The 22,561-nt window shown below is 40.7% G+C and overlaps 1 protein-coding gene across 3 annotated transcripts in view; it reads left to right on the forward strand.

Annotated features, from left to right (window-relative positions):
* pde4bb (phosphodiesterase 4B, cAMP-specific b) overlaps positions 1 to 22,561 on the forward strand; it is a 66,851-nt gene that overhangs the window by 9,318 nt on the left and 34,972 nt on the right. The window contains exons 2-3 of one of the 3 annotated variants that reach the window (XM_039661238.2): positions 3,555 to 3,680; positions 12,338 to 12,558. In XM_039661238.2, the coding sequence (XP_039517172.1) occupies positions 3,639 to 3,680; positions 12,338 to 12,558 (263 nt within the window). In that variant the 5' untranslated portion in view covers positions 3,555 to 3,638. Of the gene's footprint in view, positions 1 to 3,554; positions 3,681 to 12,337; positions 12,559 to 13,447; positions 13,756 to 21,770; positions 22,199 to 22,561 lie in introns of those variants that run through there. The other 2 variants (XM_039661239.2, XM_089131045.1) reach the window with 2 other exon arrangements.

The raw sequence follows: 22,561 nt of genomic DNA on the forward strand, positions 1-22,561 counted from the left end.
TACGAGTCCATACTTTCGTGACGTAAAGGGCACTTTGACCGCCGAAAAGAGGTCTGCTTCGGAGCGTTCACATAAAAACTAGCAATCAAAAAGGAGTAGCTATGGAAGGAGAGGTGATCATCAGTCATCTTGCTGATGACACAGCCCTCTTTCTTAGGGATGCCATGCAGATCCCTTTGGCAAAAAGTGTAATTAAGTTATTCTCCAAAGCCTCGGGCCTGCGTTTAAATGTTCAAAAATGTGAGCTCCTTTATTCATGGCATTAAGAAAAGGTTTGTTATTTAAGAGTTTATATAGTGAAGGACCAAAAAGAAAGATGAAATTTTTAATTTTCAACCCCTTACGGGCAAAATTCAGAAGAGATTTAACCAGTGGCTACAACAAAATCTCTCCTCTCAAGGCTTATTTATGCAGCTCAATCTGTTCATTTAGAGTCAAAGCCTGGTAAAATTGATGAGGTAGGGTGTGGGATTTGCAAAACTACACTGAAAATACACAACAAGGTCATACCTTCTTTCCTCCTCCATTGGCCCTGAACCCATTCTATGAGCATGGACACGCCATCATGAATCTGCAAAACTCAGATGCTCTCTCTCTCTGTACCGGGGCGACTTGCACTTACTGTGACTGGGTCATGAGCTTTGAGTTTGGGCATGAAGGGGAAACGCACACGAGGGGGATGGGGGGAGGGGGGATGGTACGGCCGTTTGATTGACGCATTTTCTCTCCAATGATTCTAGGTGGTCTTGGAAATGATTGGCTGGAGTTTTTCGAATCCTGCCTGTTTCATAGATTAAATAGCTTTATTTCTAACTAGCTGAGTTTCTAACTCAGTGGCTGTAAGTGGAATAGGATTTCAAGTGATTTTGAAAAAATGGTCAAAAAAGAAAATCACATACCCCAGCTTATTTTTTTATTTATTTTTTTTACTTTAATAATTGGTTGAAACAGTTTAGAAATAACCTAGTGTCTTTATGGAACTTTATTCCTAATTATGTTTTGTTTTTGTTTTTTCTCAGTTTGGTGGTCTGGATTTTCTTCTGTTATCTAACTATAAAATCAAAAAATTACCTGCAATATTATCTGCTTTTCATAGCCAGCCTCTTTTAACTGGGTCTTTGATATATAAGCACAACTTTTCATCATAAATATTTTATTTGTAATAACTGTAATATTTTATTCAAGGACAAATCTATATTTTTTTCAGACTTGGTTTGATAAAAAAATATCTCTGTCAATTAATCAAATCTCAAGGGTTGTTTTCATATAAGGAATTTCTAGATCATTTTCGTCTTCCTGTTTCTCCCAAAGAATTTTCAATAAAGGTTCAATCCCATCAGGTGCTCTTGCTTTATTGAGAGGAACTCAATCTCTACTTCCAGTCTCTCTGAGTTTTGGTCAATACTCCTGTTGGCAAATTGTGCTTTGCTTCTCCCTATGAAACAATAATGAATCAGTCCGTTCAGCATTTCAGCAAGACATTGTTACTTTGCCGCCTGTGACTGCTTACTTTAATAGTCCGGTTGGTAATATCTGTTTTGCTTCTAAATCCTTTTTTTTTTTTCTAAAGTAAAGAGATTTATTTAAAATAATTCATAAATGCTACCCTGCAAATCACCGACTGAAAAGTCCAAAAAGGATATTTGCTCCTGTTGCTCTTGCTGTGACAATTCTGGCGAAACTATAGTTCATCTTTTTTGGTATTGTCCATTTACAAAAATGTTTTGGCAAGATGTTTTAGGATTTATTAGGTCTGAAATCTGTAATGAATGTGTGTTGTATTGGAAGGATGTGGTCCTAGGCTTTGTTGATTATGATCAATCTAAAAAAAGGTAATTCTTATGTAATAATTGTTAAGTTAAGTAACATACGATCGTCTTACTAGCGAAATTCCATAATCATAAATCGAAATATCAAAATGAGTTTTTCATATCTCTTTCTGTATAAAAGACCTTGAAAAATACCTCTTTTCAATCATGACCATAATGGGACCATGTTTTCCATCATACCTCAAATTAAGTTAGCTATAAATTAAACTAGCTAAATTAACTAACTTGTCAGATTTATAATATCCTAGATTGCTCAAAGTTATGTAAGGTTTAGGAAAAGTTTAAATACCTAGCTGAAACTACTAAAATGTTAACTCGCTAAATGAACAACTAAAATTAGCTATCCTGATTGACATCTGGGCCCAGTTTTTCGAATTTAAAAATTATATAAATGCTTGCATTATTCTGAAATTTTATTTGCAACATTTTCATCAATCGACCTTCCTCAGACTTACAGCACACATGAATTAAATATAACATTTATACATTTTTTCGAATTTATATTGGACTTTCCAGGCACCATATTTACAGTTTGGGCACAGCTGTTCAATATATATATATATATATATATATATATATATATATATATGATCAGATTTCGGTTATCGAGTTGGAAAAAGTCTTGAAAATTGGTGGTATAAAACAACAAAACAAAACAAAAAAACTCTCTGAAATTGGATCATGTAAGTCTTGTTTTTGATCTAGATCAAACCATCAGTATGTGTAAGGGATCGTCTGATCCTGAATAGCAAAACATGGGACATTCAAATCCAGATCATTTTGATCCAGATTCAACTTTTTGAACAACTGGGCCCAAAAAAATGTAACATATAGGGTATTTGCTCATGTGCAAATCAGTTATAAAATGGTTCTTGGCAGGTGGTCCATTTACTTTAATTTAACACCCAATGCGATTTTCAATATGTTGTCAGATTACAGTTACTGGCCTTAATTAGAAGCTTCTTTCTTAAATGTGGAATACATTTACAAAATTTACAAAAAAACAAAAAAAACAAAAACATTTACATGGGTCTGCTTGCCATTGTGCAACAGTAAAGAGCCTAAAATAGAATAAATACCCATTATAATCAGCAAAGCTTTCTACACTCAGTTGTGTTGATTATAATGGGTGTCATTATCTTATTTCTCTGAGAAGTGATGTTTCCTCGAGCTGCTGTCTTGTAGGATAGATGGTTCAGACTACCAAGCACTAAAGAACTTTCCACCAATGTAAGAGTGACAAGCAATTTCTCGAAACATGAGGACAGATGCTATCACGTGCAAACAAACAAGAATGAGTTTGGTGTCAGTCAGTGTACAAAATTGAACACCATATGTTATATACACCAATATACACCAAACACCATATACACCAAAATGTTATTTTTATTATTAAAAATATTTTTAAAATATTTTTTATTTTGAGTTTGTTTTTTGTATTTTAGGAAACGAATCTGAACAAACCTACAATGTACAATGAAACTATGTGCTATTTTGTATTTTTGAATTGTCAATGTGAAATACAGTATCATATTTTAGAACTGTTCTTGTGAGAATTTGATGTTTATTTGGTTTTTATTGTCCTGCAGTTTCATGTTATTTAACACAAGAAATGAATATCAAAACTGTGACAGTAGTGACTTTTAATTTGTAAATTGGCCCAGTGGAGGGTTTGATGAAGAATTATGCTAATGATTTTTTTTCTTCTTCTTCTTCTGGCTACAGTTCACAGAAGAAGTCCATTTGTATGCCGGCGGAGAGTCCCAGGACACAGAAGAACCTTCTGATCTGTAGCTGTCGGCTGAGAACATGAGGAAGAGCCGGAGTGTTTTGGCAGTGACACCTATTGATGTGAGACATTTTACTGTTGCGCTTAAACATGAATAGAAGATAATGCTACGCAGTGATTTTTCTGTCTTCTTCACTCCAACACACACAGAGGCCAATGCTATTTAGACGTTTAGCAAAATCACTTGTTGGTTTTTGACCTTTGTTAACTTATACACCTACAGTATGTTACATGAAGAGATACAGCCAGGTTTTCTGTGCAATAACATGTTGTGCTCTTCGATTTCAAGAGAAAGAACTAAAGCAATCAACAAGCTCTAGGCAGGCGTGACTACAAGGACATAAACAACCAATTAAGTACACACACACAAACCCACACGTATTATTAATAGCTATTTATGAGGGACATGGAAAAAGATGGCAGGCACCATAAAACCTTAACAGAGAAAGGACAGAACAGAGATGAAAAAAAAAGCAGTCAATCATTTGTGTTATTTATGTTTTTAATTACCTGAACTGTGTTGGTTAGGCGTTTTTCAGTCTTTTAATTCTAATGTAAATAAATCATTTTATTTAGACTGTGTCTAAAGGAGAAATTTTTCTTCCCCTTAGTATTTCATCTACATATAGGGTTAGGCTAAGTCATCATTGAGACAAAGAAACTGCAATCACTACCCATTTTACTTCCAAAATATCAGCAGAACTTTTTTCTTTTGTCCTTCAGGAATTGATTAAATTAGGAAAATTGCTCCCATTAACATTACTAGAATGTTTGCTCACTTAAAACATTAGCACAAATTTATATATCGTGCATGGAATGTTTTTTTAAAGTCCCACTGTAGTCAATAATTTTATCCCATAAAACTCATCTTTGATGTCAACAAATTGACATATTAAAGTGGTTGTTCCCTGAAAATTTGTATTCATGCCTTAAAATAGCTTGATTATAATTCTACACCCTTGCCTCATTTAGTATACGCGGTTCAAAGGAATATGCAAATTAGCCCCGCCTCCACTCACTCACACCAGCTTAGAGATCCACTCATTGACGTGATTGATTACAAGGTATGTGACGTCAGAAACGTCAGAAACAGTGTTTTTGAGACTGCCTTTTTTCACTGCATACAGAATACAGAATTTGCACATTGTTTTTCTTAAATCATATTAAAAACACCATTTGAGCATATAAACCACTTGACTTTCACCACGGGGGGACTTTAAATGTTTTAGTTGAATGTTCATCTACATTTTTCAGCAAATAGTTTCAGAATGTTTTAGAGAACATTCATAAGTAATGTTCCCATAATGTTTGTAAAATGATTAAATGGAATTAGCAAAACGTTTTAAAGAACATTTGTTAGCTGGGTCTGACAGTTATTCAGGTTGGAGTGGAGGACTTGAGTGATTTTGGTAGATTGCGAAGACAATTTTTTAAAAATTTTTTTGGAAAAAAAATGTGCACTAATAAATGGTTCCCAATACATTATTTGAGTAAATTTGGTGAGAAAAAAAAAAGCGATTTCATGTTGACTTTATTAAGCAGAGGCAACTGTATTGATTTCTCAGAATGTTAGAACTGTCACTCGTGATGCTTTCAAGACATTGCTCTGTTTATTTAAATAACCCAGAGCTTCTGGCTCAACCCATGGCATGTCTTTGAAACGGAACAACCGGTTTGTCTGAAAAATGATGGATGTGACTGATTCTCCGTCTGGTGTAGCATTAGTCACACAGAAGTTATATACATGACCTTTAAAAAAAGTTGTACTCAGTATTTTCTTCATTTATTTATTGCTAGCCAATATTTTGTCTTTGAAAAGTAAAAGAAAAAGCAGTTACATTGTTCATTTGAGGTAGCTTTCAGCAACGCCTTTTGGAGATGGAGAATTCATGAACATCCACAAAGTTCTGGATTAGGTTACTGTATATAGACTCTAGAGGAACAGTACCTTCACTTGTTTGCAAGTTTGTGCACATAAAAGGAAGTAATGAGGCTTATATCGATTGTCGGGAAAGGCTATTCTCACCTTTTTTCGCTTTCACTCAATGAAAGCTTGACCCTTACCTCTCTTGCCTATGATTAACATCCACATGTGCACAGTCTATGGCAGAAACCCTATAACCCTCTTAATTGAAATTCTTGTCTAGAACAAGTGGATCTGATTAGAGTGGAGGCTGAGTTTGAGCTTTTTTTTTGCCACTCAGATGTAGAAAGACTGCAAACATTCTTTTTTAAATATGCACACTATTCATACAGCATTTATAGGACCTTATACAATCGTTCCAGGGCAACCATGAGGCATCAGTACAATAAGGTAAAAAGCCAATTTGGGATTATATTGATCATATTGGAGTTTAGAGTATAAGTCAAGTCTACTCACTTTTATTTATATGCTGTAGTGCTTTATACAATAGAATTGTTTCAAAGCAGCTTCACAAAAATAAACAGGAAAACAACAGTGTTTATGTTGCAAAATTCATCTTGAAACAAATTCCATTTCAGCTTTACCGAAGACATTATTCAGCTCATTTTAGTTCAGTTTTGATTCAGTTCAGTTCAATAAAAGTGCAAAGTTTATCAGTTATGAAATTCTTAACATTAAAAGTATATCACTTAATGAAATAAGTTATAAATTGAGGTATATTCAGGTAATATTCATTCCGTAAAATCTGAAACATTGTCAACCAGTTTTTTTTTTTTACTGTAAATTGAACAGGAAATGTTTACAGCGTACAATAAACAGGGATCTAAATATTCTTTCACCGTATTATTTTTTAACTGCAACAGTGGACATTTTCGCAGCTGGACAAACAGGTCGCATGTCTGCCGCGAGCTGTATTTGTCCAATCAATGTTATTGACGTTGTAAATATGCAAAAATAGAACAGAAGTCCAATGTATGATGAGAAATCATTTTAACTGTGTCAAGCCAAAGCGATTCTCATATAACTACATATAGCTCAGATTCCCTTTTTTGATTGAAATGATGAACCACTAATAATAATGATAATAATAATGAGCTACTTATAAAATGTATTTTTCAAAGAGCACACAATTTTTGGTCAATTTCTCACTTGACACATATTGAACCATTAGTAGTCTGGTTTTACAGTTCTGTGAATGTGAGGCAGAAGGGAGTGCGCTGTGACTCTCACATGACCGCAGGAAGAGTACATGCTGTCCATCTGTTTATCTAAGCTACAGGAAAGAGTCTGTTCTGTCAGATGCTCATGATCTCTATAATGGATTGTTGACTTGTGCATTAAGTGTTTTCCCAAACTGCGGGGCATTAAGTAACACTATTATTCCACACTTAATGGTCAATCAACTTGAAGTGGATTTTGCGAAGCTCAACGGAAGCCAAGCATTGGTTCCCTCCAGCTGTATCCAAACCCAAGACTCTATCCTCCCCTCTTGAAACACTAGCTGTGCGTGTTTACTGACAACCCTTGTTGCTTAACCTTCAATCAAACTCATTATTGAAGGAGTCAGAGTGGTTGCCAAGGTAACTGATCCTCCCAGCGATCGGCCGGTCTCTGGACATAGTGTTCATGTATATCTCTATTTTTCTTTTATGTATTTGTTTACTTCAATGTATTTGTAGATCAATGCCATAATGGGCAGTGTTACCCTTCACCATGTTCCTATTAATCTAACCAATGAAAATTTCTCATCCTGATTGTTGTTCTCATTCATTCCAGAGCATATAAGCCATCAGGGATTTAATGCTGTCTGAACTGAGGCGGCTTCACTTGTATTCCATTGGCTCCACTTTTTGTAACATCTGTAATGCGTGACATGATTATTAGATGATACTTCATAACTCCTCATGGGAGTCCCCTTTGCTTTCCATTAATTTCCTCTTCATTAATTTGCCCCTCTCATTTATATGAAGTAATTTTTTTCCATGACCTTCCAATGTTTGTGTATTTTTTTAAATGCTTAAAATTGCAGTCGGGATTGGGGTTAAAAATTATCCAAAATAAATTTGAGCAATTACATAACTAGCCTGTGTTCAAAACTATCTGCTTGCCTTAGCTCGATTCAAAGCGGTAAGCTTGTAAAAATGGTTTTAATTCCAGTGGTACTGGTGGATTTCCACGGGAGATTCAAGCATGTCTTTGCGTTATTACGTCACATCCTTACACATAAAGAATGAGTCTCGGCTTGTAGGCTATATTGCGAGTGAGGATGCTGGAGGTGGAGATTTATAGCCTTTTCTCAAAGCACTTGATATAATTAAACATATCAATTTGATGGCAGATCCAGGAAGGTTCAAACGACATTCACCAGTGACAATAGATTCACCCGCACATTCCCCTCAAAATATTGGATTCATCCACGCTGTAAAGTGCCGAGCCGAGGCACAATCCACATAAAGTTGATAATTCTGCGATTAACTGCAATTGCAGATTTCAAACAGAGATGGCAACAAAGAGGAAAAACTACGAACTGAAGCTTTAAGTTTATAGTATAACATTCCTCAAGATAATATATAAATGTATATATATATATATATCATTTGGCTCTGTGGCATTATTTAGATGACAGTTCATGTAAATCATTACCATATTCTTATTGATAATTTACATTACTGTAATATTGTAACAGGTAGTATGCTCAGACAAGAGAAGCACATATGCAGTTTAACAGTTTATTGATGCAGCAGAGGAGCATAAACAAACAGGTGAGTATACAGTATGGTAATAGGCAGGTTGTAATAATAAACTGAATGAATTAACCAGCCCTTTATCTTTGCATTGATAGTGAGAGATTGTGATGGCTTAATCCTGGAACGTACACGCCTCAGTTGCTGCAGGTAAGTAAAGTCGAGGTGAGTAGGCGAGTAAATGGTGATAAGGAAGCGTGACGATGGGGACAGACGAAGTAGCAGAGATCCTCAGAAGAGACATGGGGGATCACGAGAAACAATGGAGATCAGACTCGCTGGAGGTAGGTATCACAGGTAAATATTTCTTTGGTAGAAATTCCTTAGTCTGTATTGAAACCAGGCAATTAATGTACTGGAGGTGTGTGATGAAATACAGTGGCTGATGAGGTGCAGATAGGAAACAGATGCAGGTATTCGGGAGATAAAAGTGTTGGAGTGAAGATGGAGCTCGGTGAATCCGTGACAAATATTCTCTTTTTCATTTAAAATTCTTAATTCATGAATAATATGTAAGGATAATTAAATTAAATTTGATGGAAATTGACTATATAATTGAAATTCGTGAATCTTAAAAAGTGCAAATCAAACAAATTATATATAAATACTTAACAATTTCAGTAACATAATTTTTTCACATGGCAGTCTTTGGAATTTGATATATTTATTCATTTATTTTTTTCCAGTCAGAAAAAAAAAGTGTACAGAAGAATGATTGTATGCTCTGGAAAATGTGTTTGCATAGTGAAATTGTCAGTAACAATGCTTTTGTACAAAAAATAGTCAATACTAGGGATATGTACAAATGTGATTTCACCATGGTCAGCAGCTGTGCATTGTTATGCAACATCAGCAGGTGAACGAATGAAGTCACATAAAAAGATTTAGTTTCTCTGCACATTACATTTGCTGTCATGCCTGTGCTCCAACACTGTTTAAATACCAGCCAGTTGGGACTGTTGTTAGTCAAAAGATGATAAACTGTTCAGTAAAATCAAGAATGATAGTTGTCAAACATTAGTAATGCAACATGTACATGCAAATATTAATATATGTCACAGTTGTTGTGATAATCAAACAGGAACAAAGAAGAATACTAGTAAACAGGAAATAGAAGAAACACAAACACAATAATGAAATGACAACTAAACTTAAAGGGATACTCCACTTTTTTTAAAAAATAGGCTCATTTTACCACTCCCCCAGAGTTAACCGGTTGAGTTTTACCGTTTTCGGATCCATTCAGCCAATTTTCTGATATTTAGAAGAATATCAGTAACCAGACAGTTTCTGGTCTCATTGACTTCCATAGTATATATTTTTTTCCTACTATGGAAGTCAATGAGACCAGAAACTGTCTGGTTACTGATATTCTTGTAAATATCAGAAAATCGGCTAAATGGATTCGAAAACGGTAAAACTCAACTGTTTAACTCTGGGGGAGTTGTAAAATGAGCCTATTTCTAAAAAAAGTATCCCTTCCTAAAGTATCCCTTTAACATAACCCTGACATTACCCCCCACCAAGTGGTCATCCTCGCACTGTAAATAATAGTCCACCTGTGGGTGGCAGGTGGGGGTCTTGGAGGTGAACAAGAAGCTGGTGATGGACAGGGAGCTCGAGGAGCCAGTAGAGGGAGCCAACGGAAGGAGGACCTGGGGACCGACTGACGGAAGCAGAGCCGGAAGAGGAGACCCAGGCGGAGGCAAAAGGATGACTATCCTGGGTGACACAGCAGGACTGGGAATCCAAGGCAAAGCCGCTGGCTTGCGGGACCGAGGTAGAAACAGGGTCCTGAAAGACCACGGTGAAACCAGTGGGAGCAAGGACAAATGAGAGGGCGGAGGGAAGGAGGAGCCCGGTGGAGTTGAAGGGGTGGAGAGCTGGGGCGGAGCCAGAGGCCCGTAAGTCTGCGGCGGATCCAGGGAGGCGAAGGACCAAGGTGGAGCCCAAGGGATGACAGTGGAGCCAAGGGAGAGTAGAGCAAAGGTGGAGCCGACAAGCTGACAGGCCAAGGTGACGTCATGGGCCTGGAGGGAATCCACTTCACAAGGTTGAGCTGGTGGTGGAAAAGAAGCCAAGGCAGAGCTGGAGGAAGCCAGCGGCGAGAGTCGAGCAGAGTCCAGGCAAGTGCATGGAGCCAGTGGAGAGAATGGGAACAATCAGGTGGGAAGGATACCGGGCGGAAACATCTGAGACAAACTGAGGAGGACAGAGTTAAGGGTTAGGGACTGGCTCTGTGGTCCACAAATCAATAAGCCAGCGCTACTCTTCTGGCTCTGAGGTGGACTACTCTGTCAGCACTGGCTCCAAGACAAGCCTGGCGGCAAGTTCTAGCCTCTAGATGGCTCAGACATAATGGCTGGCTCTGGCTTTGTGGATGGAGGGGGCTCTAGCGCAGGGTCCCTGGTGGGCTCAGTCTCTGGTTTCGTGGCCGTGTCTGTTGTCTGGTCTGTGGCGGAAGTTTATTCTACCAAAGTGGGACACTCCGGGCTGAGATGGTGAGTTATCCTGTATGGAGCGGGCAGAGAGATGGCTGCTGGAGGTGGCACTGGTTCTGGGGAGTCAGAGCTGATGTTGTCTTCCTTGACGACTCCCAATGTCAAGGAGGATCCACACCCCCACAAGGTGTTACCGATAAAATCAATCAGGGGCCTATGACCCCCTGTTCTTCAACAGCAGTACTTGGCCTAAAATGTCTTCCATCCCACTCCAGAATATGTATTTTAGGGCCTCATCATCTCAGCGAGCCTCATGATACAGCTCAAGAAACTTCTCCAGATACTCCTCCAGTGTATATGTGTTCATGTTGGTCTTATTTCTGTTTACTTGTCTTTGTTTGGATCGCCTCTTTTGTCATAGTTGCTGTGGTAATCAAACATGCACAAAGAATAACACTCTTTCTATAATCTTAAATAAACAAATCAAATACGCAGGAGGTCGTTGGAGAATAAATAAGCAGGAATAATAAATAAGCAAAACCATACGCAAAACAATGATGGCAACTGACCAGAAGTAACAGAAACACAGAGCTATATATACAGGGGGAAACAAAGGCAACTAAACTAGACACGAGTGAGACTAATTAATTACTAAGGCAAGGTTTATCTAAACTGAAAGGAAACACAAGAAACAGAAACACTAGAATCAGATGACAACCAAACTTACAGTAACATAACCCTGACAAAATAGAGATGTCAAATGACAACATTACTGTATATTCAGTTAGTCCCTATTTATTGTTGTATAAAAACATTAAAATGCATATGACCATACTATAGCATTGCTCTAGGATTCGTGAGATCCACCCAATTCCTACAATTACATACAGCTCTCCATCAACGTGTTTTATAGATTCCCCAGAGTCATAGCCTTAAAGTCATGTTGATACTCAAGCAGTCAAACAGAAGCAGTAGCTGTATCTCTCTCTCAATTTCTGGATTCTCATCAGTTATCCCTGTTGTATGGTCCCAGTCTACAGGCTGTGCTCGAGGAATTCCTGGTAACACTCCTCTCTTCCGGGCAATTCTAATTGAACTATAAACATATTTTGTGGTGATATATTCAGTCTCCTGCTATAGGCTGTTAAAAGAGGATGTTGTCCAGAGGCTACACTGACAGTGATATGCAATCACTGTGAGGGAGCCAGACATTAAACACGCTGTATCTATAAAGAACTGTCAGGAGATAGAGTCAACATGCTGGAGTAGTAGAAACAAAAAAGGGCTCTATATATCAGTCATGTAGCGCAATTGAGAGGCTCACTCTCTAGAGTACCGCAGATCACCCAACCTAACCTAAACCCAACCTAAACAAACCAAGAAAAGAACATCATTAATGTGTCAAGCTGACTGACAAAGTTAAATTCAAGTTCCCATAATGATGTGTTTAAAAAACTTGTGTGATTGTAAAAATAAGCATATAGTCGTTGCAAATATTCTTTCATTTGTTCGTTTATGTATTAGTTAGTTCGTTGATTATATAGATGATCCTACTGTATAGGTGTTTCTTAAACAGTGGATACATTTCTGCTCTATTCTTATTATGTTAGGACAGCAAGGACCTCTCAGGATCTACATTTTCTGGCGCTACATTGGGCGTGGATCTCTGGCGAGGCCCCCGACGGCACTCAGGAACCCTTGTGTTGCCGCCGCTGTCATGGAGACAGACAGAGAGGCCCCGCAGTCCTCAAGAATATCACGTTTCCAGACCCACGTCACTGGGCTTCATTACCCCACCACGTATAGATATCACACCAGTTCCCCCTGATAGGTAAGCTCAATTTTGAATGCAACGGCACATACATATTTCAAGATGACACAAAGTTGAACTTTTAAGTGCTTTGTATATTAATTTGCATTTTATTGTGCTTTGCAATATGCAAAATACCACTACTAATTCTACTACTTATAACAATATACAATCCACTAAGGACTGATGAATATTAATCACGTTGTCAGTGTTCGTTTGAACTGATTTGCTGAAATCAAAATGGGACGGTAATTGATGAACGCCAGCCAATGAGATTGCGCATTAGTTCCGCCCACTACCAGAGAAACTGGCATTTCTTTTTTTTTATTTAATAATGTTAATTATTCTAAACCTTTGACTGGTAGTGTGTGTATATATATATATATATATATATATATAATAAGGCTGCTCACTGTAGCCCATCATAGCTGATGTCGTATTGCTTTAAGAACATGCCAAGGAGTTCACACAACAATAAAATGAATGACAGATTATATTTTTGTGGAATATACATAATATATGTTATCAATTAACCTTTAAGTAATCCTGTAAAAATAAACTTAAGTTCAGTTCACGTAGACCCCATTTACACCTGGTTTTACCATCTGTTTTGGGTGATACGATAAAAAATTGTCAGCTGTGAAACATTTCTGTTTAAAGTTGGTATTAACATTAACAAATTTATCACCGAACTCCGCCTCTCCATCCACACCTGTCTGTCTGGATCAAGTTCATACTCCATCTAAATTGGGCCAAGTAGGCTACACATGTAGAAGTTCCAAGAATGTTCCAGAAAGGCGACTCTTGGGAGGGGAGGGCGTTCTGGGCAGAGGACTGACAAGTAGGCAAGAGGGGAGGATAAAGGAAAAAGCGTTGGATTGAAGCAGATTGTGACAGAGACTGAATGTAAACACAGTCTGGCCTACATAGCACCTCAACACAAACTTCTACAACCAAACCACTGGATTTAAGGCTTAGCGCTTCCACAAATCTCAGTGTATGACATTTCCTCATGGATCTAAAACAAGATTCTGACATTAGCCCTGTCAGTCAGAGGATGCAGATCAGTTTGGACACAGGCTGTCAGTCTGATGTGAAAGAGCACACAGCTGGTGCAAGAGACTCACCCCAGATCTCCTCAGGCATGTTCAGAAAGCTGGTGGTGAATAAAACTGTCCGCCAACGCAGACGCTTCACAGTGGCTGTGTCTCATACCTGGTAAGCAGCTTTGTCTTGCTGTATCCTTGCTTTAATTGAGTCTTACTGTGATCTTTTCTTGAAATCAAAAGCACTTCTTTAATATATTTGCCACCAGGATGGATTATGATTACTCTCTTTAATCTGAAATTGAATTTGTATCAAATTTAATTGTATTTGTACCTTTGGACATGAATGAAGCCTCAAATTGTGTGGTTTATTGATGTGCCGCTATTACTTTTCTATGGAATTGGATTTTCACCCGGTGAGCTTTAAAATGGGTTAAAACAAATCTATCGACCGTCACTGAGGGAGGTATCCAAGCCATTTCTAAGGATCGGAATAGTGAAACAGTGACCGCCTGATTATTCTGAAACTGTGGTTTCAGAACTATTTGTCTGTAGACATTGTTTAGAGAGATCTAAGCAATAAAACCAAACCAACAAGCTCAGAAGGGAATCACATCATTTAATCTGAATCAAAGTCAATACATCATTAGCTATGATCTGAAGCAAAAAAAGTATATGATATAGTATATGAAAACCAGTGGTGGAATGTAACGAAGTACAAATACTTCGTTACTTTACTTAAGTACATTTTTCACGTATCTTTACTTTACTTAAGTACAATAAATAGTGCCTACTTTTTACTTTTACTTCGTTACATTTCGCAGCAATTATTTTACTTTCTACTCCACTACATTTCTACAACTTCTGTTACATTTTCGTTACATTTTCTGATCAGTTTTTCCCCTGCCAAAACGTAACCTGACCATCCGTTCGTTGCACGTTTGTCTCACCAGTGACGTTTGGTTGCCATAGATACAGTATATCAACCCGGTCACACTAAATGCGTCTCACATGCAGTGTGTTTATCATGCAACTCATACGCGAAATTGTTTTTACGTGCATAGGAAACACACCGTGTGTAATATATGTTTGGTTTGGTTAGGATTATGGCAAGCCAAGAGGTTCAGAATTACACCATAAATGAATCGCGTTTACTGCCAAACATAGTTATTAACATATAGTAAGGATAAGATGATATTGCCTAATTGCAAGCTTGTTTCAGAAATGGTGACATTTTTTTCCATCATTATTGAACATCATTATAGGAGTAGGCTATTAGGTTAAATGAGTTAGAATTAAATGTTTTATTAATCATTAGAAAATAGACATTAAAATAATAAATTGTTATGCAAGTACTTTTACTTTTAATACTTAAAGTACATTTAAAATAAAGTACTTTTTACTTTTTACTTAAGTATGGTTGTCATTGTGTTACTTCTACTTTTACTAAAGTAAATATTTATCTGGGTATTTGTACTTTTACTTAAGTACTGAGATTCAGTACTTCCTCCACCACTGATGAAAACTCTCATCCCATGAAGAATAGCAAATAATGTGATCAAATCTATAACAATGGTTTCATTTTAAAAAACCTTTGATGTAGCACAAAGCTCAGGAAAGGAGGAGGCGGGAACCAGCGAACATTCAATGAAACTTTAATCTCATAAAATACAAACAAACAAAGAAAGTAAAGTGGCAGCCCCTCATGGATGGCTGCTGCATATAAACATAATAAAGCACAACATATATAGTCCAGGTCTGGTCTTCTCTCATCCTTCATCCTTCCACTCCTGGTCCTCTCTTGTCCTTTTATCCTTCCAAAGCTCCTCCATGAGAAACTCGCTTCATTCCCACGGCTCTTGACCTCACCCTGCTTGCCCCAATTGACTTAAAGACAATAATTAAGAAGTCTGGGAAGATAAAAATTAAGTTTAATAAATAAATAAAATTAAGTTAATTGCTATATTTACATGAATACTGGGTATGTTGTATGCATGTATGTGTGTATACTGCTGTTCAAAAGTTTGAGGTCAGTAAGATTTTTTAAAAATAAATTAATTATTTTATTAAGCAAGGATGCATTAAATTGATCAAATGAAAGTGTCTCAATTATGTTCTGTCTAGTCTGTACCTCTTCTCGTTAGTCCCTGATTAGTTTACCTTTCTCCACTTGTGTCTAGTTAGTTCCCTTTCATAGTCACTCCGAGTTACGTCGGATGACGGAGAAGGGGGGTTTCGCGTAGAAAGCCAATCCTCTTCGAGTATTAAAAAACGAGCCAATGGCATGAAAATGCCATGGGTCTGCGGAATTTGCATAGCGTATCTCTACCCCTCCTCGTGAGTATAAAAGGAGGAAGCGGACGCAACCGCAGTATGTTTTCGTTTCGGAGCCAAGAGAACCTCTTCACTCCACAAGCCATTGATACTGAGTTCAACTCTTCGAGACAAGCGTCCTCTCCAGTGTTGGTGTGATGGCGGTACCCAGCGAGATCTTGCATTGCCTGTGATCTGTGCAGTGGTCTGCCAGACTTTGCGCTTCTCCCTGGTCGCCTCAGCGCTGCAGAGTGAATTTGACAGGGGCAGGGTGATCTGACGGTGACGGTGTGGAACAAAAACCTGACGCTTGTTCCTCGGGCCACACCCCCCGCAGCAGTGTTGCAACCCTCGAGTGCTGCAGTGATTCAGACGAGCGTCTCTTCGGAGGTGCCGTCTTTTTCATTCGGTGCTCCAGAGGAGGACACGATGTCGATCGCGGCGTCACAAGGTGGGCTAGACTCCTCGGGAAGTGAGGATGCGGCTGCATTGCCTATCTCGAGAGTGCCAGCGTTGCTTGTGTCTGTAACTGTTCCAGTAACTCCAACCTGCCGTCAGACCTTCTTCCCGTGGACGAACCTCAGCTTTTTACGGGCCGGTGTCCCTCTACAGCGATTTTACAGGCATGCTGTTGTCTCGACAGATGCCTCTGCCAAGAGTTGGGGAGCTATGTGCAATGGACATGCAGCAGCGGGTTCCTGGACAGGACCCCAGCGCCTTATGCATATCAATTGCCTCGAGTTGCTGGCAGTACGCCTGGCCCTGCACCACTTTCGAGCACTGCTCAGGGGTCAACACGTACTTGTCCGTTCAGACAATCCCGCAACAGTAGCGTACATCAACCGTCAGGGTGGTCTACGCTCACGTCGGATGTCGCAACTCGCACGCTACCTCCTATAATGGAGTCAGAAGCACCTGAGGTCCCTTTGTGCTATTTACATTCCAGGAGAGCGGAACCTGGCAGCCGACGAGCTGTCACAGTTCTGTCCAGTCTCTGGCAAATGGCGACTCCATCCCCAGTCGGTCCAGCTGATATGGGACCAGTTCGGGGAGGCACAGTTAGATCTGTTCGCTTCCCACGACTCATCCCATTGCGCCCTATTTTATTCTCTGGCACGCTTGGCACAGACGTCTTGGCGCACAGCTGGCCGCGGGGTCAAGTATGCGTTTCCCCCAGTCAGTCTTCTCCCACAGACTCTGTGCAAGATCAAGGAGGCCGAGGAACAGGTCTTGTTGGTCGCCCCATATTGGCCCACCAAGACCTAGTTCTCCGAACTGATACTCCTCGTGACAGCACCTCCTTGGCCAATTCCTCTGAGGAAGGACCTCCTCTCTCAGAGATGGGGGCCATGTAGCACCCTCGTCCCGATCTGTGGAGACTACACGTGTGGCTCCTGGATGGGACGAGGCAGGTTTGAGTTCCCTGCCACCTACGGTGGCGGCGACCATCACTTCCGCTAGAGTGTCGTCCACTAGACACGTCTATGCATTGAAGTGGAACCTCTTCGTCAACTGCGTCGTGCTTTCCTTCCTGCAAGAAGGGTTGGAGCGAAGGCTGTCTCCCTTCACCCTGAAAGTCTATGTGGCTGCTATTGCCGCATTTCATGAAGCAGTTGAAGGTAAGTCTTTGGGGAAGCACGACCTGATCATCAGGTTCCTGAGGGGAGCGAGGAGACTGAATCCTCCTCGCCCTCCTCTCGTACCCTCTTGGGACCGCTCAGTGGTTTGTGCCCTGCAGAGGCCTCCCTTTGAGCCTCTGCAATCAGTTGAGATTAAGTTCCTGTCAATGAAGACAGCGCTCCTGGTTGCACTGGCCTCCATCAAGAGGGTAGGGGACCTGCACGCATTCTCCGTTGACGAAGCGTGTCCGGAGTTCAGGCCAGCTTACTCTCACGTGATCCTGAGACCCCGGCCCGGATATGTGCCCAAGGTTCCTACCACTCCCTTCCGGGACCAGGTGGTGAACCTGCAAGCGCTGCCCCTGGAGGAGGCAGACCCAGCCTTGGCACTGCTCTGTCCAGTACGCGCCCTCCGGGCTTACGTAGACAGAACGCGGTGTTTCAGGACCTCAGACCAGCTCTTTGTCTGTTATGGTGGGAGCCAGAAGGGAAGGACTCTCTCAAAGCAGCGGCTGTCTCATTGGATAGTGGACACCATTGCTTTGGCTTGCCATCAGCAAGGTCGACCGTGCCCCCTTAGTGTGACGGCTAACTCCACCCGGAGTGTGGCTTCCTCTTGGGCTCTAGCGCATGGCGCCTCGCTAGCAGACATCTACAGAGCTGCAGGCTGGGCGACACCCAACACATTCGTGAGATTCTATAACCTCAGAGTGGAGCCTGTGTTCTCTCTTGTACTCGCTCAACCGGCCAGTACTGGACTAGCTCAGGTGTCTTCACTTGCTCGCCATTCCGCTCCACGGACTGGATAAGTGGGATATTTCCTCAGCTGAGCCTTCTGTTGAAGCCCTGAGTCCTCCAGCACTGTTCATGCTGGAGCCAGTGTCTGTTGCCTGGGCGTCGGCTAGGTGCCTCCGTGTGCATGGTTCCTGCTAGTAACCTCCACATGTGTATTCTCCACTGTAAGCCTCTCTGAGCATGTGTCTTCCCTCGGCAAGCCACCTTGCCACCTCTGGAGTTAAGATTCTAGCCACCCCACGGGTTGGTGACTCCCGTGTTCCTCCATATGAAGCCCCCTTGAGCCATATATGTATTCTTAAAGGGTTAGTTCAACCAAAAATGAAAATTCTCTCAGTATTTACTCACCCTCATGTTGTTCCAACCCCGTAAGACCTTCGTTCATCTTCGGAAAACGAATTAAGATATTTAAGATATTAAAATCGCTCCTGCATACAGTCCATAGGCTTCTTGAGGGACTGGCTCTTGCCGTCCCCGAAAAGTCATAAAAGACATCGTTAAAATAGTCCAAGTGACTACAGGGGCTCAATCTTAAGTTTATCAAACGACGAGAACACTTTTGTGCGCAAAAAAACAACAAAAATAACGACTTTATTTCAACTATTCGTTTATTTCTCCCTCTGCGCGAGTCAGCTAACTAGTTTAATAGCGTAAGCTTCTGTTATTGTACGTCACACGCATCACACACACATGACCAGCGTCGACCAATAGTGAGCCTACGTGTGACGTAGCTCTACGCAATCACACTACGTTAACGGACTATAGGCTTATGGAGAAGGAAGTGAATAGTTGTAATAAAGTCGTTATTTTTGTTGTTTTTTTGCGCACAAAAGTGTTCTCGTCGTTTGATAAACTTAAGATTGAGCCCCTGTAGTCACTTGGACTATTTTAACGATGTCTTCAATTACTTTTCGAGGACAGCAAGAGCCAGTCCCTCAAGAAGCCTATGGACTGTATGCAGGAGCGATTTTAATATCCTAAATATCTTAATTTGTGTTCCGAAGATGAACGAAGGTCTTACGGGGTTGGAACAACATGAGGGTGAGTAAATACTGACAGAATTTTCATTTTTGGGTGAACTAACCCTTTAAGTCCTCCCTACAAGTAGGCATTACTGCGGCATATCCCTTTGGGATATGCTCCCCAGTGTACCTTGGTATTCCTGTGTTAAGTAGGACTCCTCATCCGTGAGTAAGCTCGACAGGGGTCAGACTTTCGCAGGGCACTGGAAGACAGCTGTGAAGGTGGCGTGATTACACGGGGGACCCCCATTCTCCGTCATCCGACGTAACTCGGAGTGACTACGAAAGGGAACGTCTCGGTTACGTATATAACCCTCGTTCCCTGAGTAGGGAACGGGAGACGTTACGTCTCCCTGCCACTTCCGCTGTACCGCTGGGTAGACGCCTGAGTTCAGTCTCGGCTCCTCAGCGAAGACATACTGCGGTTGCGTCCGCTTTCTCCTTTTATACTCACGAGGTGGGGCGGAGATACGCTATGCAAATTCCGCAGACCCATGGCATTTTCATGCCATTGGCTCGTTTTTTAATACTCGAAGAGGATTGGCTTTCTACTCAAAATCCCCATTCTCCGTCATCCGACGTAACGTCTCCGTTCCCTACTCAGGGAACGAGGGTTACATACGTGACCGAGATGTTTCCTCATTTCCTCCTGTATTTATACTCCCTGTTCCTTGTCGGTTCTCGTTTATGCTGTACGTGATTGTGTCCTGCCTGAGTTAGTTTCAACAAAGACTGTTGTTACCATCATCTTTGTATTGTGCCTTCAACGTCCACAAGAGACTTACATTAAGACATTTATTTTGTTAAATTATGTTTTCTATTCAATTAAATGCTGTTCTTTTGAACTTTCTATTCAGCAAAGAATCCTGAAAAAAAATGTATCATTGTTTTCACAAAAATATTCAGCAGCATAACGTCCTGGTTGCGTAAGGAGGGAAGGAGGAAGTAGTCGACAGTCGACTAAAATGAAATGGGATCCCTTCAGGTGATCCCATATGCATCATGCATCTCACAGCAGATATGTATCTCACACTCCACCCCGCGGCGCAGGTATAAACACGGAAGTAGATGTACGCACCATTTGCTTTTCGCTGAGGAGCCGAGCGCCCTCAGAGTCAGCGGTGGTCCAGCCATAGGAGCAAGGGGACTACATCCTCCGTTCACTAATTTAGGGAACGGTGGGTTGCATACGCAATGAGGTCGTTCCCTTTCAGTCGATAACATCAGACGTAGTCGACGGTCGACTGAAATGGGATCCAACCTTTGAAAACGCCACTAATGTGGCCACCTTCCAGTGCCTAGACAAAAGCCTCCTAATCCTCCCGACATGAGCGGAAGAGGATAGGGCTTAAGCCAGGAAGTCACTGCTGTTCCACAAGACCCACTCAGTAAGACTTTGAACACTGGGAAGCATACCTTGTACATTGGAAGGAAGGGACGCTGTGGAAGCCACATCCAACCCGGAGGGAGGTAACATGGAGAATACACATATGAACTGGGCGGGAGACCGGGCAGTCTGACATATGGAATGTCACTGGGGTGGCTTCAGCCAAGAAAGGGGGTAGACAACACTAATACAGTGACGGCAGAGGAACTGCCAAGGTAAAGACACGAGCTCGCCGTAGGGAGCTGTACTGTGGAAATACACACCGTAAGGATCGCAACATATAGGGAGGAACTCGTCAGGGTTCGGGCAAGGGGAACACAACTGGAGTAAGATTGGCGCACGTATCCGGTCCATAGGAAGGGAATGGCGCAGCAAACACCAAAAAGCCTGAACACCAAAAGCCTGACCACCTTTGACCTCCCTCAACATCATCTCTGTTGAGCGGGACAAAGACGTAACACAGACCCCTACTCCTTGAACATACCACAACCTCACTGTTGAGATCTCTCCAAGATCTCACGCATAAAATCATATAAACTCACCACAGAACAATTCTGGGACGCATAATCAAACCTCACAATTCTTATTGCTTCATGCAATTCATGTGTTGTGTTTGTTAATGCTTAGATCGCATATTAATCATGTAATTGTTGTTAACTATTAACTCTTGTAATTATTATACAACCATTAGAAGTGTGAATGCCTCGTTTACTCTTAAACGAACCGTATTCTCCTAATTCAAAAGATGGCTTGATTGAAATCTGCGTAAAAGGTTTTGTTTTATGATTATAATAATCACAAGGTTTAAACTAAGGTCTTTTGTCTCTCTGCTAAGTGCTGGAGACCAGCTCACAGACCATGCATAAATTATGATAAGCAAGAAGTAGATCCACCTCCTAAAGTCATGCCATTACCTCATTGGCCAGAAGTTTCTAGGAGGTTGGACTAGAGTTTAAGTTAAAGATCCAAACAAAGGAACAAGACCTCATGCTCATGTTAATGTTCGGTTCCTGTTAGATTTTTGTTCGTGTTTCCAGTTTGTAACTGTTAAGTTCGTGCCTCTCTCTAAAACAGCAAGAGAGTGTTCTGTTCGTGCTTATCTCTGAAACAAAGAGCGTGTTCGCATGCTTCTACATTAGACCAAATTCGACCAGCAGACGAATAACCCATCAAGATCAGGGTTACAATTCAGCTCATTCAAGCCATCTGACTCGCCTTACTTTCATTTCTTTCCTTTATTTCCTTTTTCGTAAAAGTCTCGTTTCAAAGTTAAGTTTGCTGCAAAGCTTCGTTTTAAACGGCTCTCCGCAACGCGCTTCGAAATCGTAAAGACTTTTCATTCGGCTGCTAGTCACACGTGACCGGCAAACTCAGGAACTTCCATCCCTGCACTTCAAAGACAACCCGCCACGAGGACCCGGGGAACCGCCCTTCTGTGCAACACAACAAAGGAATCCCCTAAGCCACGCAAAGACACAAGCAAGTACTCCAGACTCTTAGCTGAACTGGTGCTTTAATGTAAATTGAATAACCTCTCTAAGAAACGAAGGTTTAAATTAACGCTTGGTGGTCCTTTTAGGTCATGTCTTACGTGCATATAGAAAGTTGAAACTTTCTCTCTCTCACTCTTTCCAACTCACTCTTCCCTCTTCGCGACTGTATGAATGTGTGTGTGTGCGTGATTAGGTTTAGACCTTAGTTTTGTGTTTAGAATAGCTAATAAAGTCTTCCATATATTTGAAAAGATACATTTTCTTGTGTCGTGTTTGCACATTTAATGTCTTGTACTGTTAGATCTAAAGTTACCTTGCTAAGACACAGTGTTTCACTATAGATTTGGTA

The sequence above is a fragment of the Pimephales promelas genome, chromosome 5 (genome assembly GCF_988280905.1).
Source record: "Pimephales promelas chromosome 5, fPimPro1.hap1.1, whole genome shotgun sequence".
Classification (NCBI taxonomy): domain Eukaryota; kingdom Metazoa; phylum Chordata; class Actinopteri; order Cypriniformes; family Leuciscidae; genus Pimephales; species Pimephales promelas.